Source organism: Dunckerocampus dactyliophorus, chromosome 5, assembly GCF_027744805.1.
Source record: "Dunckerocampus dactyliophorus isolate RoL2022-P2 chromosome 5, RoL_Ddac_1.1, whole genome shotgun sequence".
In the NCBI taxonomy this organism is placed as follows: Eukaryota; Metazoa; Chordata; class Actinopteri; order Syngnathiformes; family Syngnathidae; genus Dunckerocampus; species Dunckerocampus dactyliophorus.
Window position 1 is genome coordinate 13,523,302 of NC_072823.1, and position 16,146 is coordinate 13,539,447.

General features: G+C 41.9%; 3 protein-coding genes across 4 annotated transcripts; 1 reads left to right on the forward strand and 2 right to left on the reverse strand.

The window, feature by feature from the left end:
* Nucleotides 1–1,240: 1,240 nt before the first annotated feature.
* spi1a (Spi-1 proto-oncogene a) lies at nt 1,241–4,017 on the reverse strand. 2 transcript variants are annotated; one of them, XM_054776770.1, is made up of 5 exons: nt 3,785–4,017; nt 3,176–3,269; nt 2,937–3,109; nt 1,783–1,948; nt 1,241–1,656 (listed from the first exon to the last, which is right to left on the reverse strand). In XM_054776770.1, the coding sequence occupies exons 1-5, from the start codon at nt 3,806–3,808 to the stop codon at nt 1,346–1,348; spliced, it is 768 nt and encodes a 255-aa protein (XP_054632745.1). In that variant the 5' UTR covers nt 3,809–4,017; the 3' UTR covers nt 1,241–1,345. The 2 variants fall into 2 exon arrangements, with proteins under 2 accessions (XP_054632745.1, XP_054632744.1); XM_054776769.1 differs by having other exon boundaries at nt 1,241–1,674.
* Nucleotides 4,018–5,165: 1,148 nt separating this feature from the next.
* tmem276a (transmembrane protein 276a) lies at nt 5,166–9,058 on the forward strand. The gene is made up of 4 exons (XM_054776557.1): nt 5,166–5,813; nt 6,059–6,172; nt 6,254–6,391; nt 8,226–9,058. Exons 1-4 carry the CDS (start codon nt 5,441–5,443, stop codon nt 8,471–8,473), a joined length of 873 nt encoding a protein of 290 aa, XP_054632532.1. The 5' UTR covers nt 5,166–5,440; the 3' UTR covers nt 8,474–9,058.
* Nucleotides 9,059–12,301: 3,243 nt separating this feature from the next.
* On the reverse strand, nt 12,302–13,758 carry fibina (fin bud initiation factor a). The gene has a single exon (XM_054776762.1). The coding sequence runs from the start codon at nt 13,664–13,666 to the stop codon at nt 13,043–13,045; it is 624 nt and encodes a 207-aa protein (XP_054632737.1). The 5' UTR covers nt 13,667–13,758; the 3' UTR covers nt 12,302–13,042.
* Between the last annotated feature and the right edge of the window lie 2,388 nt (nt 13,759–16,146).

Genomic DNA, 16,146 nt, shown 5'->3' on the forward strand with positions numbered 1-16,146 from the left:
CCACTCCTAAACTGTAGTGATGAGTCGATCGCGAATGAATCAGCTCTAAGAGCCGGCTTTTTGAAATTAACGACAAGAGCCGGCTCGTGTCTTTGGGAGCCAATTAGTTTTCCTCCTCTTTTTTACTGTTTAAAGGTGAAACCTCCACTATTTGGTGGTTTTGGTTAGGGTGAGGAGTTAGGGCAAAGTCAAAATGAACAACTCAATCAGGACATAGCGTTCCTGATACATTGCGCTTTGCTGCCACATGTTAGCATGTGTATTAAATTATGAGTATTAAAATGTTAAGACACTTAGCCCTATCAAGCCAGGTGCATATTAACGTTAGCATGTTACAGCATGAGTTTGCATAGTAGCCTTTTTCGCCGTTTTCATATGTGCAGACTTACAGAACACAGTGCTACCATGCTAAGTGGTAGCATGCCAATGTTAGCATGTTATCATTGCTAGCATGCTAACATTATCATAGTAGAATTAGCCATTTTTGTTAGTTTTAACATTTGCAGACACTTAGCACTATCATGCTAGCATGCTAACATTATCATTGCTAACATGCCAACATTAGCATAGTAGCATTTTATCTGTTTCCATGAGTAGAAACCTATATAAACACTGACACATCATGTCAGGTGTTAGCATGTGAGCGCTAGCATGTTAATATTAGCATAGTAAAAGTTTTTGATATTTTCATAAGTATTAAAACACGCAGACATTTAGCTCTACCATGCTGGGTGTTGCATGTTAACGTTAGCATGTTAGCATTGTTAGCATGGTAATGTTAGCATCACAGCATTTTAGCTGTTTTCATAAGTAGAGACTTATCTAAGAAGAGACTAAACACGATCATGCAAGGACATCGCCTCTTTTGCTTCAATGCTTGCGCCTTTCCTGCTCATTTCCTTTTTCCCCCTTCATCCGTTCATTCAGCTCACGCATTCACACGCATGTCTTCTGACATTGCATACCTCTGGTTGCTCTTTATTGTTAGCTTTAAGTATTATAATGAATGTGATTTTGTATTTGATTTTGTTTTTGTATGGATTGGTAGTGTTTTTTACGTGTTACTGTATATGTTTTTCATTGGCAAAGTCAAAGCTCTTTTTGTAAATATTTCTCTTTCAAAAAGTCTTTCTAGGGTCCACTTGCTACCTTGTGTATGTAGGATAAGTAATTTTTAGAAAATGCAAATAGTGTATTTTGTTCATTTAAATAAACTTTATTGATTTGAAAATGACAACAAAAAAGTACATAACTTAGTGGGCTTCAAAAGATAATGACATTATACAATTCAAGGCACAATATTGATAGTGTAATGATCTAACTGTCTAAAAAAAAAAGCCCCTCCTCAGCGAGAGTACTGATGAGAATAAAAGTTCCTTAGAACGTCATCACTGAACTGGTAGGTCAGCTTCTTTTTCACTTTTTGAATCTCGCCCGTTTTACCATAGTTCCTCAGCGCACGAGCCATCTTTTGGTAGGTCATTTTTTTGCGATTTCCTTTCTGGAATCCCCAGTGACTTGCCAGAGCTTCTTTGTGTTTAGTTGAGAACTGGAAGATACCCTTTTCCTGGTCCACCCACCAGATAGAATCACTCATGTCACCCGTTCTCAGCAAGTCCAAGAGAAACTGGTACAAGCGGATTTTCTTCTTGTTGCCTGCATTGGAAAATAACACTATCTCAACAAAGGTCAGCAGCCTTTTAATTATAGCTTCTCAGTGGACAATACTAATGACTTCAAAAACAGCTACCATAATAATAATTCTGCTGTCTTTATACTCACTTGTTTCTTTCTTGATGGAGGGGAGGCTGTGGTATTCAGATGCATCCTCTCCTTCTGATACTTCAAGAGGGGGGCTGAAACCTCTTTGTTCCTCTTCTGAGTAGTAGTGGGCGGGCGAGGCAGACGTCTGGTACTGATAGTACACTGATGGGGTGTAATTTGAGATCTTCAAGATAAAATGTAAACATATTATGGGTTTACACCAAGAAGTAAGGGGGGCACAGGCTTTATTTATTTACACTGTGTACACAATTATATTTTGAGGATACATTTTATTATTGGGACTCTACTGCACTTTTGCTCGATCCAAAATGTTAGCAAACCTCAAAGCGGACCATTTAAGAAAATAAAAGCGAGGTTCTGGCTTTCTTCTGTGAATATTTGTGTGTGTACAGTCATTGAGCGACTATTAGTGTGCAGAATTATGATGCAACTAAATGAAAAAGGAAAATGATCCCGATGCTCGCTTGTCCAATTTCATTTGTGAAAGTGAGAAGAACAATTCAAAATGCGCACTGTACATTTTCCCTGAAGGTTAGATTTTAGTCACATAATTGTGTGTCCTCTGATACTTTCTGAAAAACACTATAATATTGGACCTTTAAAATCAGTAAGTATTTCAATTTACACATCTTGGAGTTGGAAAATGTGCATAAAAATGATTATATGGTAAAAATACTCCCTTGCCTAATAATTGTGCACACACTGCATTCCGTGTCATGTTTGTTTTAGTCATTGTGAGAAAAGCGGATGTAACAGACGGCATTGTGACATTTCTCTTGATCATTTTCTTCCTATCCCCTGTGTGTGTGTGTGTCAGACCTCTTTCCTGAAGTCAAACTTTTAAGCTCAGCGCAGCCTTGCATGAGATCATTCATCTTATAAAGATTTCATAAGTTAAATGCGCTCAAGGGTAAAAATAGTCCAGTGGTTGATGCAGTGGTTGGTCATCATCAACACTCACCCACTAAATGAATCACATCTTCAACTAACCTCATTGTAAAACACAAACAAACCGCAATATGACTGTAAAACATCACATTATCCAGATGAAATGCATGCAGATGCTTGAGGAGCATAACATAATGCATTGTAAACAAAAAAAAAAGGAACATGGCATGGATTGAACACCCTGACATTCAAAAGGGTCTCACCTGTGGTGACACAGAGGGAGGTTGCTCCAGGTGAAGATGACTCTCTGCACTGTAGTGGTAAGGATGAAGCAGTTGTGGAGGAGCCACAGAGTGGAGCTCTGTGAGCTGACTCACTGGATAATGGTCGTAGTCTGCCGGCTGGATGTGCTCTGTGTGGTGGCTCCATCTGTAGTCTGTAGCGTGAGAGGCTCAGAGCATGCAGTGGTGATCTCATTCATGGGGAAATCAAATCCTCTTACCTTCATAAACATCCCCCACACTAGTGAGGTAAGGGTACAACTCTGTTGGCGGTCGATAACTCTCTGGCTCGCTTTGGATGGTTTCCTCAGAGGCCTATTGCAAGGGGGACATTTTATTTTGGCATGAGGAAGTTGAAATGAGGTCAAATGTAACTATATAGTGCAACATTAGATTAGTAGTTAATAACCATGTAGAATGATTCCTCACTTGTTACAAGACAATTAGAAAAGACAAAAATCAGAAGACAATTAGAAAAGGCTAAAGTGACAACACGTAACACATACATTGTTATCTGAGCGAGCAGTGAACACAAACAATGTATAGCTGCAGGAAATCTAAATGGAATGGAACCCTAGTTAATGTCAACACCTTCAGTCGACTGACCTTTTTGAAAAAGATAATAAAAACAAGAAGTTTTACTAACAGAATTTAAAAAACAATATCAGTAAAGTGACAAACTAAGGCAAGTCAAAGTTAATGTAAAAAAGCAGATACAAAGACCAAACGTGATCGCTGCAACGACATTTAATGTAACAGGAAAACAACAACAAATAAGTCCAAACTAGCTCAGCGGTAGCCATAAAAGAGATATAAAAATGAACACTTACAGGTGGTATGACAAAGCCTTCCATTGTGTAGTATTAGAATGTCGAAGCGCTACATGAAAGTTGACATTTTCTTCTATTGCCTCAGTGACAAAGTGACAACCACACAGTGACTTGATCATCCAAACAGGAACTGAGAGTGACCCCCACATGTCCACATTTGTCAACATCATACGGCCACCTATAGTCCCCATGAATGCCAATGACTTTTTAGGAACCCATCTTCCATGTTTTTGCACGTATGTCCATTTAGTCCACAATTCATAGTTACACCTTATAGAGTATACAGTAGAAGACATTGTTTATATCAATGCCAACAAATGTCTCCGTGATGCACTGTGTGTTTATTTGTCAAGCGGCAGACGCTGAAACCAAAAGTGAAGTTTGGATTCAGGTTTGTTCCCCTTTTAGTATGGAATAATGGTTTGAGTTGGGGAAGTGTTCAACATGAGATTGAAACTCATGAAAACTGAATCACTGAAAAGGCTGCTATTGTTCTCTTATTTATGAAAACACATACAGTTGTCCTCCACATGGTTGCTGAGGATAAATTACATTTAGTTTCAAACTGTACAATCTCTCAAGAAATGGTCAATGAATAGTGACCATTTGTAACACAAACTTGCAATCTAATGCATGTTTTTAAGCTTCGCAAATGAACAGAATATACAACGTGTGTGCGCGTGTGTCCTTGAACATTTGGGGAAAGGAATTCCCACTTTTACTTTAGCTCTCCCATAGCAGTGAACATATTACAATGCAAATTTGGCACATACCTCACCTGTTTTGCAATTGTGGACAGTGTACAATATTTCACAACTAATGTTAATCCTGCACTTCAAGAAAACTTCTTGTTCACCCGATGGGTGTCTTTTGTGTTCTGTGAACTTGCGGCATTTCTCTCATGCAGTTGTTTTTGATCTTGCAGCATTTCTCTGATTGCAGCATTTTGAATTTGCAGCATTTCCCCAATGCATTTGTTTTATGGTGTTTCTATATTTTTGGCTTTGGATCGTTTTTGTGTTTGGAGCCTGTGGATATTGCTGAGCGTTTGCCCCTATCGGCCACATAGTATGCGCCATACTGACCCGGTATTTACTTGGTATCGGATCGACTTTCTCAACTACACTAATCTGTATCTTTTTGGCCTAGAAAAATGATGTTTAACCTGTAAGTTTGTCAGTCACAACCATTCACACTCATATACACTAACTTTTTTAAATTAACCTAGTATATTTGTTTTTCGGGCTGTTGAGACAACCAATGAAACTTTCATGATGAAAGCACAGGCAGAGCATGCCAATGGCAGGGATTTGAGTTTACACTACAACTACCGTGCTGCATGATCATTCTAGAAGAACTCGCCATTCTGTCGCCATCTAGTGGACAGAAGTGTTATAGGTACCAACACAGTAATCTGGGCTAGACGGAGCTCAGTGGTGAAAACAGACAACCAAAACACCGCATCCACTTCACCATCCTTTGGATCATTTCCTGTTAAAAAAAAAAACAAAGAATGATGTCTTGAGAGGCTCCTGTGTCTCCCACATTTCTATGTGTTGGTGAACACGTCGTCGCCTGACAGGAGCATCATCCAGGGAGGAAGAGGAGCCCTGCTGTCCCGTGGATTTATCAACACGGCAGACGCATGGAAGGAACATGGCTGCGATGAGGACTTTAACCGCGGCGGGTCTCGTCTTGGCCTTTTGCGCCCTGGGCCTGATCGCGGTGGCCATCGGCACCGACAACTGGTACGAGACGGACGCCAGGAGGCACCGAGAGCGCTGTAAGAATTACGCCAACAAGAGGACCGACCCGGGTTACATCTACATCTCCAACAACAACCTCCCACTCCGGATGCTGCCGAAGTGGAGCGCTGAGGGGAGGCTGCGGGCTCGGCGGCATCTTTCGCCTCCAGCCTCCGCTATGGAGTCGCTGTGCAGTCGGCATTTCAACTCCACCGTCACCGGACTGTGGAGAAAGTGCCACCGTATCGGCTTTGACTTGGAGACGGAGGATTTAATCTTTAAAGGTTTGCACTTGACTTGATCTTTTTAATAATATGTGGGGTGCGTGTGTGTCAAATACGTAAACACCTGGCGCAATCCATCACAAATTTCAGGCCAACACGGTATTTCCAAATGGAGTGTAGTAGCAGAAACCTAGGCGGGCGTGCAATACGCTTCTCCATAATGGTGTGGGTGGAAGGACGGGTGCGTGATTGGAGTTTTTTTTGGTGGGAGCCTTTTAATGGGTATATGTTGTTTACATCCACAGGGTTGGTTGCTCGTTGCACACCAATAAAATACTACTACTCTTCGTCGGCATTGCCCAGAAACCTGCCAATCAACCTGACGAAGACTATAAGGCAAGATGAGTGGCATGCACTACGTAAGTTTGCCCCCGTTTTTGTCTTTTGGTATGATGAATGTGGTGAAAAGTGAAAGAGCAACGAGGTCACATCGTTTGCAGACCTCCAGAGGATGACAGTCAGTTTCATTGGCATGGCCATTTCCATCATCCTGTTCGGCTGGATGGTTGGCGTGCTGGGCTGTTGGAAAGCACACGACCTCATGCAGTATGTTGCTGGACTGCTCTTCCTTATGGGAGGTAAGTGCAGTACGCCGAATCACCACACGAGGTCAGTGACATCCTTCAATCGAGCAACCATGCACATTAACGCCGCTGATCAAAATCTTAAGACCAAGAATTGACATTTTGCACTGTTTGATTTTAAGGAGGGTCCAAGTGGAGCTTCAAAATGCAAAAAGGAGAAACGGGAGTGAGACAAAAAATATTTTGAGTCAGCAATTTATTGCAAATAACTGTTAAAGTGAAATAGGCTGTTCATCAGCTGATCAAAAGTTTAAGGCCACAGCCTTTGAAAGCCAAAATCTTGCCAAAAATGTGGATTCAGTGTCGTTTCCTGTCAGGTATTCAGTATGTCATGATCTCTCGATGGCAAAGGCAAAATCGCTTTCTTTCTTTGAACGTGGTGGGATTGTTGAGCTGTGTAAGCAAGGCCTCTCGCAGCTCGCCATTGCTGCTGAGGCTGGACGCAGTAAGACAGTCGTTTGAAACTTCTTCAAGTATCTTGAGAGTTATGGAAAGCGGATTTTCTTCAACTGGTAGACCCAAAAAAATCGGAGCCGGAGGATTGGCTGTCCGTCAAGGCGTGGGACCATCCTCGGCCCAAATGAAGGTTGCTCCTGTTGCCGAGTGCAGTCCAATAACCATCAGACGGCTTCTGTGAGAGAAGGATTTTTAAGAACAAAAAACATCTTCAAAGGCCTCGTCTCCTTCAATGCCACAAAATTGCCTGTTTGGAATTTGCACCAAACATGGTACACTGAAAGATGGAAGCACGTTTTATTCTCTGATGAGAAAAAATGTAACCTTGACGGTCCTGATGGTTGCCAACGTTACTGACATGACAAGGAGATCCCACCTGAGAGGTTTTCCAATCTGGGGGGGGCCGCAAAAACATTTCTGTCCCCCAGACATGACAGAAAATAATTGAGAACCACTGTTCTAGAGGAATAAGCTCATTCTTTTGGATCATCCTGCGTGTTCCCCTGATCTTAATCCAATTGAGAACATTTGGGGATGAATGTCAAGGGAAGTTTACAAAAATGGACGTCAGTTCCAGCCAGTGGATGCCCTCCGTGAAGCCATCTTCACCACATGGAGAAACATTCCCACTAGCCTCCTGGGAACAAGCATGCCCAAACCAATTTTTGAGGCGATTAAGAAGAATGGCGCAACTACTCATTACTGACTCTTTTTTTTGAATATTTTCTTTCTATTGGAGGGGGGTTTCAGTTTTTTTTTGTTTTTTTTTTTAGCTATGGTCTTAAAGACTTGATCAGCTGATGAACATCCTATTTGTTTGCAATAAATTGCTTACTATCATCCCACTCCGATTTCATCTTTTTGCATTTTGAAGCTCTGCTTAGAACCTCCTTAAGATCCAACAGTGCAAAATGTAAATTTTTCGACCGGTCGTATGATTTTCATCAGGAGTGTATGGCATATTTCGCACATTCTGTGCACATATGGATAATAATCACCTCAAATGTTGAGAATGTACTTATTACAAGCTATAAAATGAGAAAAAGAGTTGTGTTTTCTCCGGTTTGAAAATATAATGGCATGTTTTTCATTGGACAACATAACCACTTGTACAACCTAATGATATCCAATAATGTTTAAAAATATGCCTCCGCAAGTCAGGCTCAGGTTTTACTGACACTGTCAGAGAGGTATTAACAGTATGTTTACTACTGGGCTTACAGTTTTGTACATTAGTATCATTGGTGCTCAAATGGGGGTACTCTTACGCCTGTGGGTATTTTAATCTCAAGTACTTTTTTCCCATTGCAGATCATCTAATAAGTACGTTTGCAACTTGTTAGGTGACACGTGTTTTGTTTCCCCCCTGCAGGAACCTGCTGCATCATCTCTCTCTGCACGTGTGTGGCGGGAATCAACTTTGAACTGTCACGCTACCCTCGCTACATGTTTGGAATACCAGAAGACATCAGTCATGGTTATGGCTGGTCAATGTTTTGTGCGTGGGGCGGACTGGGACTGACACTGCTGGCCGGGTTCTTGTGTACGCTCGCTCCCTCCCTTTATCCGCCGCACACCCCTGTGGCCCACAAGCCCCGGCAGGAGAACGGCTGTGTGTGACAGGCCAACACTAACCTGACACGGACAATGTTGGCGACCTGCACCGACCACAGTAGCAGGCACCGTGCTGATGCAGCCTCCATGCAGTGGGGTACATAGAAAGCACAAGAACACGAAGAAGGGGAGGTTGATATACGACTGGTGCTTTTATGCCACCCCTCCTCCACGATTGAACTGTTGGGTGTTATTGCTTGCTCTCCAGGAGGACACTATTTCAACACATTTGTAAACACATTTCTCCTCTACCATATGAAAATAGAAAGGATCAATAGCACAACCTTGAAACCTGTATTATACATGAAACTATGTGGGTGTGTACTGTCACATTTGAAAGGGCAACAGTGTATCATTATGTACTCATTCAGCACAAGTTATGTACATGTACCTTTTGAATCATATGTATGCAGATGCATTTGTGTTTATTCAAGGAAAAAATATGGAACATCACGTCCAAACTGTGTTCGACTGAAATGTTTTTTGTTGTTGTTGAGGTCATCAACCCCTATTTTTGAAAAATAAAAGAGTCATGCAAAATGTTCTCTGTCGAGCATATACTGACACACACACACACACACACACACACCGACACCATTAGGCACACAATCAAATGTAATGAATCAAACATTCTGCCTTTACAAAGAAAACGGCTCAGTGGCTCAGACTGTCAAATATGTATTGAATTAAAGATATGTTTGTTGTTGTGGCAGGCTTCATTTGCTGCTGCTCTTGATTGAACTAATGAAGTGGCCAGCGTGTGTGACTTTGGTTGTATTATCCCCATAACAACATAATTCTTCCTAATCCAATTGAGTTTACACTCAGTAGCGTTTTAAATAACTGTGTGTCTGTGCTTAAAACAAAAAATGAGTGAAAAAGCTGGTTGTAATTAAACTGTGCAGCACATCTAAAAAAAATATTTAAAAAACAAAAACAAATGGTAATGGTTACGTTTTTAACCCCGGACTACACAAGTCTGCCAAGTGTAGTGAAAGTTAAGCAGTTCTGTACTGGCATTTAAAGACAACAAAAAGTGGCATAAACAACTTCATTGGGGGGATGTAGCCAACCAAAAGGACTGTAAAAAGTGAAGCAGTAGTGTAGTGTGTGTGCTCATGCTCTAACGATGCTGGTGCCAGCAACTCATACAGTGGTTTATACAGATCCATAAATAAATACAACAGGTTCTCAATAATATTTCAAATTGGAGGGGGCTGAAAAATGTCTGTCCCCCAGGGGGCATGACAGAAAATAATTGAGAACCACTGCCTAGACATTTTTTCATTAGCTCTTATCTATAATGGAGGGGGTGCACACTATACCATGCTGTAATGACAAGCCCCACAATGTTTATGAGCGGCTGGTGACGTTAAACTTAAATGCTGACTTCACTCATCTCCTGACCCCCAAACCGCTCCTCTTTACAACCATGTGGATAACAGTTGATTTAAAAGTTAATATATGCAGCTGCAACCATGAAACCAGCTGTCTCAAACCATTTTCACATTAATAATAATACAGTCATTCTCCATCCATTCATTTTCTAACCGCTTGTTCTCACCGCGGTCACGGGCATGCTGGAGCCTATCCCAGCTGTCTTCGGGGGAGAGGCTGGTGCACCCTGGACTGGTACAGTCATGTGGTTATTATAAGTTATCTATGTAAATTAGCTGATATATGTGGCTTTGAAATTACAATCGATGTCCTTGTTAGTGCAAATATGTGGCAGTAAATCCATGCAGAGGTGCAAGCAAAGCGTAGCATCTTAAGGGGACAAACAATACCCGCCTTGGAGGTCTCAGTGGACTTCATTAATTTATGATGAGGAAACTAATTGCACAGTTGTACTGAAAGCTGTTTGCACCACTCTTTTTCTCCACTTTGAGCTTTTCTTTGTCAGGGCTCGCCACAGCAAATCATGCCCTTCCTGACACAACCCCGGGCCAGGAATCAAACCCACACCCTGTTTTATGAATGGCAGGAGTGTATACCATTACGCCACCAGGTAGGAGCTACTTGCACCGCTCAGTAATAAAGTGGCCTAGCACTTTTTTTGTTAAGTGGCCAATAATATATACATATTTCCTCCCTTTTATTTGAAAAGGACAGTGCATATTAATGAACAACAGTAGACAGATAATATTCATTTCTACGGTAAAAAAGCAGCTACAGGAATGGAATGCACTGTTTTGATAGTTGTTGAAGTGAGCTCTCCTCAGAAAGAAATAATTAACCGACACATCATTATCACATTGTCTGCTGCCTAATTACTTCATTTACACCTCGGCAGTTTGAACTAAAATTTTACTGGTGTGCTGCACATAAAAACACACTTTGGCAAAGTGTTGACTTACTGCAGCTGGCAGATGAATGCAGCGGTGTAAAAATAACTTCAAATGAAATCACCAAGTACTTTTACATTGTAAAGTCTGACCACGTTGGGCCAGAGAACTGCACTTTTTCGGGGTGGTGATTTTAAACAAAATCTGTACTCAAGATCTTGTTTTTTCTTCTTGCTACCGCTGCACTTTTCTGGTCCGAGAGGTGGGGGGAACTCCCATACCCTCATCGGGGGCCCCGGAAGGACCCAAAAAAGCAGAAAATGCCTTTTCAAGTGGCATTTATTTTCAACAAAAGTGGTAAGGGTGGACCCTTACACAAAATCCAATTTATTCATGTTCATTCTTGTTCCACTGAACCTTTCTGGCCTGAGAGGTCAGAAAAGCTTCCTGCCTCTCATCAGGGATCACGGTAGGACCCACATTTTCCAGAAAACGGCATTTTTGAGAGGTGTAAGGACCTTAATCTGGGTGGAGGATAGGCTTCTGTCTTCAAGGGTAAGTCAGTTCAGTGCAATTGTTTTTTTGGACCCATCACCCTCAGGACATTTTAAAAACGTAAAACGATTGTCTTATTGCATCCAACCGGTGCAGCAATGGTGTGTTGCAAAAGCCCTGGATTGTGCAGTTCAACAATCCTGCCACAAAAACAGAAGCCTTTTTGCCTTTGCCATCAGGAGGTCATGACAGTGTGACCGGGGGGTGGGGGTGTGGGATGACTGATGTTCTTCCATGTGAAGTCCTCAAAGCATGCCTTTATGGATCTTGAAAGCAAAGAGTTGACAACATACTGTACAACTGTCATAACTCTGTTGGTAAGATGAATAAATAAGATTTGGCTTTTTTTCTTTAATGTGTCTAATAGGACATGTCCCACAGGGCTTTGTGCTGTGCAGAGAGGGCTTAGTGTCCCAGGGCAGCTCTGGTCTACATTCCTGACCTTTCTTTGTTTGTCCCTTAAATATGTTTGTGAGGAAAACGCATTCTTCAAACAGCAGGGCTGCTTGCTGCAAACCATTACTTCCATGCCACAAAAATGTATGCTTCTGTCGGAAGAACTAATAACTGGAGTGCAAAAAAACAGACAAAATTGGAGGGTCTTTCTGTGAGCTTTTGTGAGCCTCTGTAGGTCAACATACATTTTCTACTGCAGTCTTTGAGTCAAAGCCTTGAATTGTGCGCCCTGAAATTTCCAAAGCTCCCCTGGTCTACAACCATTTGCTCTGCTCTTTTACACAGAGCTGTTTTGAAAAAAGGGGTCCCACAGGGGAAGCTGGAGTGTGAGGGAAACCAGACGGAGGAAATCACACCCAGTTGCGCCCAGTGGCACGCAGCACATCTGGCCCCAAAACATGTGCACAGGCATGATCTGTGGCACTTTTATTGCGCTAATACCATACATGCTTGTTGCAGACAGGAACAAGCGCCGAAAAACAGACAACTTAATTAGTGATGGTGCAACACAAAAATAACTCATTAGCATGTTGGTGTCCTTATTTACGGCATTTATTTGTGCATTTTTTACATTTATATCGAACTCACGGTGACGAAAGTCAAATATTGCACACAGGATGTATGATAACAATAACGCTTTTCTGCTGGATGGTGAATCTGTTACGGTTTCAGCGTGCAGGAATTCATCTACAATGTTTTTTTCCGAGAAATAATGTGACTAAAATATAACGTCACATCATGACTGAGGTTTCGGAATGACTTTCCATGCATTCTATGCCTACAAAATATACATAAAAACAAGACAAACACACAATTTGACAAAGAGTGACTCCAAAGAGTTGATAATAACAAGTGACCGCCTTTGAGTATGTATTTTTATCCTAAGTAAAGTGCTTCCAGATGGAGGTGGGAGGCATTGAAAGAACCCAGACGCCAATTAACAAGGTACACTTGAAGGGGATACTCAAGTCTGCCACATATGGATGGAGGATGGAGAGATGTTTACAATACGAGGGACCAGACAGACAGGGATTAAAAATATGAAGATATATGGCCCTAAGATGATTTCAATCATACAAACAAATAGGTACAGTAGCAGTTGTATTTATTCAGAAGCTACAATATTCTCTTTTCAATTTCCTTTCCTGCCACTTGACTCAGAGGAATGTTGTGATGACTCATTTCCAAGAAGTGGAAACACTTCATAGCTGTATGGTTCCCCGATCATATGAATTCAACATGTCCAAAATCGAGAGCAGAGCTTATTATAATAAGTGGACTATGATCCTGGATTGAGATATTGTGTTTTAAGGCGACTCAGTCTGCTCGCATGGCTGCGAATGATGAGCGACAGCAGCTCCTGTTTATCCCTCAGTCCAGCTGAGATGTCCTTTGTGTCCCTCAGGGCGTCCCTGACGTCTCCCAGTTGTTTGAGCACATAGCTGCTTAGTTGCTGCTCCTCTCTCAGATCACTTTCCTGGCTCTGCTTGAACTTCACCTCCAGCTCCTCCAGAGATTTGTCAACGCTGGAGAAAGCCTCGCCGATCTGAGAGATCTCCCTCTGGAGGAAGCGGCCGTAGCTTACCTCTCCGTCCAGGTCGTTGGCTACTGACCGCCCGATGCTCTCCAGCAGCCGCGCCGCGTCCTCCGCCTGCAGGCGGGCGAGGATGAGATCCTCTCGCACCATTGCGTCGCTTTCCTCCTCAGCGATCGAGCACGGAGACCCGTCCGAGAACCTAAAGACCATCTGGCACTTTTCCGGGTCTTCGGTGTCCTCGTAGTCGCCGTCCGGGACGTAGAAGTGGTGGAAGGTGCCGTTGGAGATCTCGGCCTGGAGGGGCCCGTTGTAGACCGCCGAGCCGAGGGGCAGACATGTCAGCACGATGAGCACCAGAGGATCCATCGTGCGCCTCCTCTCCAGCTCCCAGCATGTGTACTAGGAGTCCGACCAGGAGCAGAGTTTTCATCCAGCGTCATGTTACACAGCCCCCCCCCTCCTCTACACACACAAGACTGACTGGTGAAGCTGAGCTGGGGTCCCTGGTGGTGCCTGGTCATCACGCTGTACGCACAAAACAATAAAAAGCAATACAGTACTTTTATTGGATATCAATAGGTTGTACAAGTGTACCTAATGTTGTGCTTGGCGTGTGTGTGTGATTATATTTATCTTATCTTTGTGGAAGCGTGTCAGGTATAATAAAACCAATAATTATACTGTATTAATCTTAAGCTAAAATGTCCCCTGTTACGCAAGTGTGACTTTTTAACGAAAAAAAGCCTTCCATATGGACATGATACCACCTCTGACCCACTTCTAGCTAGAGGAGCATGCTGCTTGGGTATGCCCACCACCTCACGGAGGGCAGCTGTGTAATAAGTGGGCTTTGCCACACGTCTTAAAACCTGGAGCTGCGTCAACTATGCGTCAGCCTGAGCTGTAAGTTTGATCATTTTGTTTTTCTCCAGTGCGGAGGTTAACCTGTTGCTGCTAAAATGTGACTGTAATGTTAGCACTGTAGCTCACACAGCTATGCTGCTGTTGCTAATGTTTGTGTCCCACTGTCCCACTCGTTACGTTGTTGTATCTGATATATAACATTTATTACGTTGGACAGGTGCAGCGGTTCAGAGTAAAAAGTGCTTCTTGGAACCACACATTCACACAAAGCGGCTAGATTTATTTCCAACACACTTCCAATACAATATTGTAGGATTTCAGAGACTTAGATTTTTTGAATAAGAATATAACTTGGGAGCTTTAATGTTGAAAAAATGCTTGCCAGTATACAAACGATGTATTTAGGAGAGCAAACAACGACTATATTCAGCGCGAGTCACGTGGATGTTACATATTATGAAATGCAACACGGGCCAAACAAGAAACACTAGACAGCTCTATTTTAAATCCCCCCCTTCACTGTCAAGTAACTTGAGGTCTTAATGTCTAAAACACGGCGGAGAAAAGCACCATTTAAAAGTTTTCCTTCTCCAGATATTCACTCTGAATCCACACATTCAGAAGCTCAGCTGTTCATTCATCCCCTATGAAAACACAGGAGCAGTTCTCCAACGGTGTTGAGGATGGTTTTAATTACAGTGGATTGCAAAAGTGAGAGTGGCACCCCAAGTTTCACGCATGTGATCATATTCCAGACACTCCCCCGTGGCCATGATCCCACTCTGCTGCATATCCTGGCTTGGATAATTACATCATCACCGGGTGGTCTCCACATGTCAGCAACATTCTGGAAACATATGGGCAGCTTTAAACATAAGGCTGAAAACGATCATTTATGTTGTCAGCTTTGTGCTGGCAACAGTGTTAGGTGAAGAATTTAGCAATGCATCCTTTTAATGAAAATAGACATACTCATACAAATGTAAAAATGTCTGTTTGTGTCATTTTTAAACTTTCTCACTTAAGAATATGACGCGTTCTACAAACCTTGACAAGAGTCTCTGATTCTATGTTTATTTTGAAATTGTTAGGCGTGGATGAAATGGAAATTCCATGGTTTTAATTGTTACATTATTCAGGACCCCGCAACCCTAATGAGGAGCAGCGGCATAGAAAATGGATGGATGGATTATTCAGGACTAGTCATGATAAAATGAATCTCGGATTGTTTAATCCTGTATTTTAGGAGAAAAGGACACAAAAAGCTGACACAAATATCATGGTTTTCCTGAGTGGGCTCTAATATTAACATTAATTGCATCCTGTAAAATGATTTTGCAGTGGAAATCATTTTAATGTATTTTTTTTTATCACAAAATGTTCCACTAACAACAAAGAAGCTAGCTTGCTAACAAAATGGCAACCACAACCTGAAGTCAGCTACGTAGCCCAGCTATGATGTCTTCAGCGGTTGACTCTCAAAAATGTTAATATAAAACAAGTTTTATACTTGAACCTGCATAAAACAACTGTCCAAATGCATAAAAAGGATGAATGAAAGGAATAAATGAACATTAAAGGTTATTTTGACCTTAATTCAAGACGTGGTTCTTGATGTGAGCGTTCAAAAAGACACGACATGGCAGCAACACGGACACCGTCTTCTGGTTTTGTGTTGAGTTATTTCTTAGATTAGATTCAATTCACTAGTGTCTTTCACCTTCTTTATCAAAACAAATACATTTTTGGTTATTAATGTGAGAAACTATTGAATTCAAGAAATAACTCATTGAAGAGGAAGGTGGTGTCCGTGTGGTGTCTCGCTGCCAATTCATGTCTTTGGGAAGAGTCACATCAAAAATCATGTCTTCATCGAACGTAAAATTAACCTTAAATGTTAATGTATCCCTTTCATTCATCATTTATATGTATTCATACGCATTTTTAGTTATTTACGGCATGTCAAACTATAATTGTAGAAC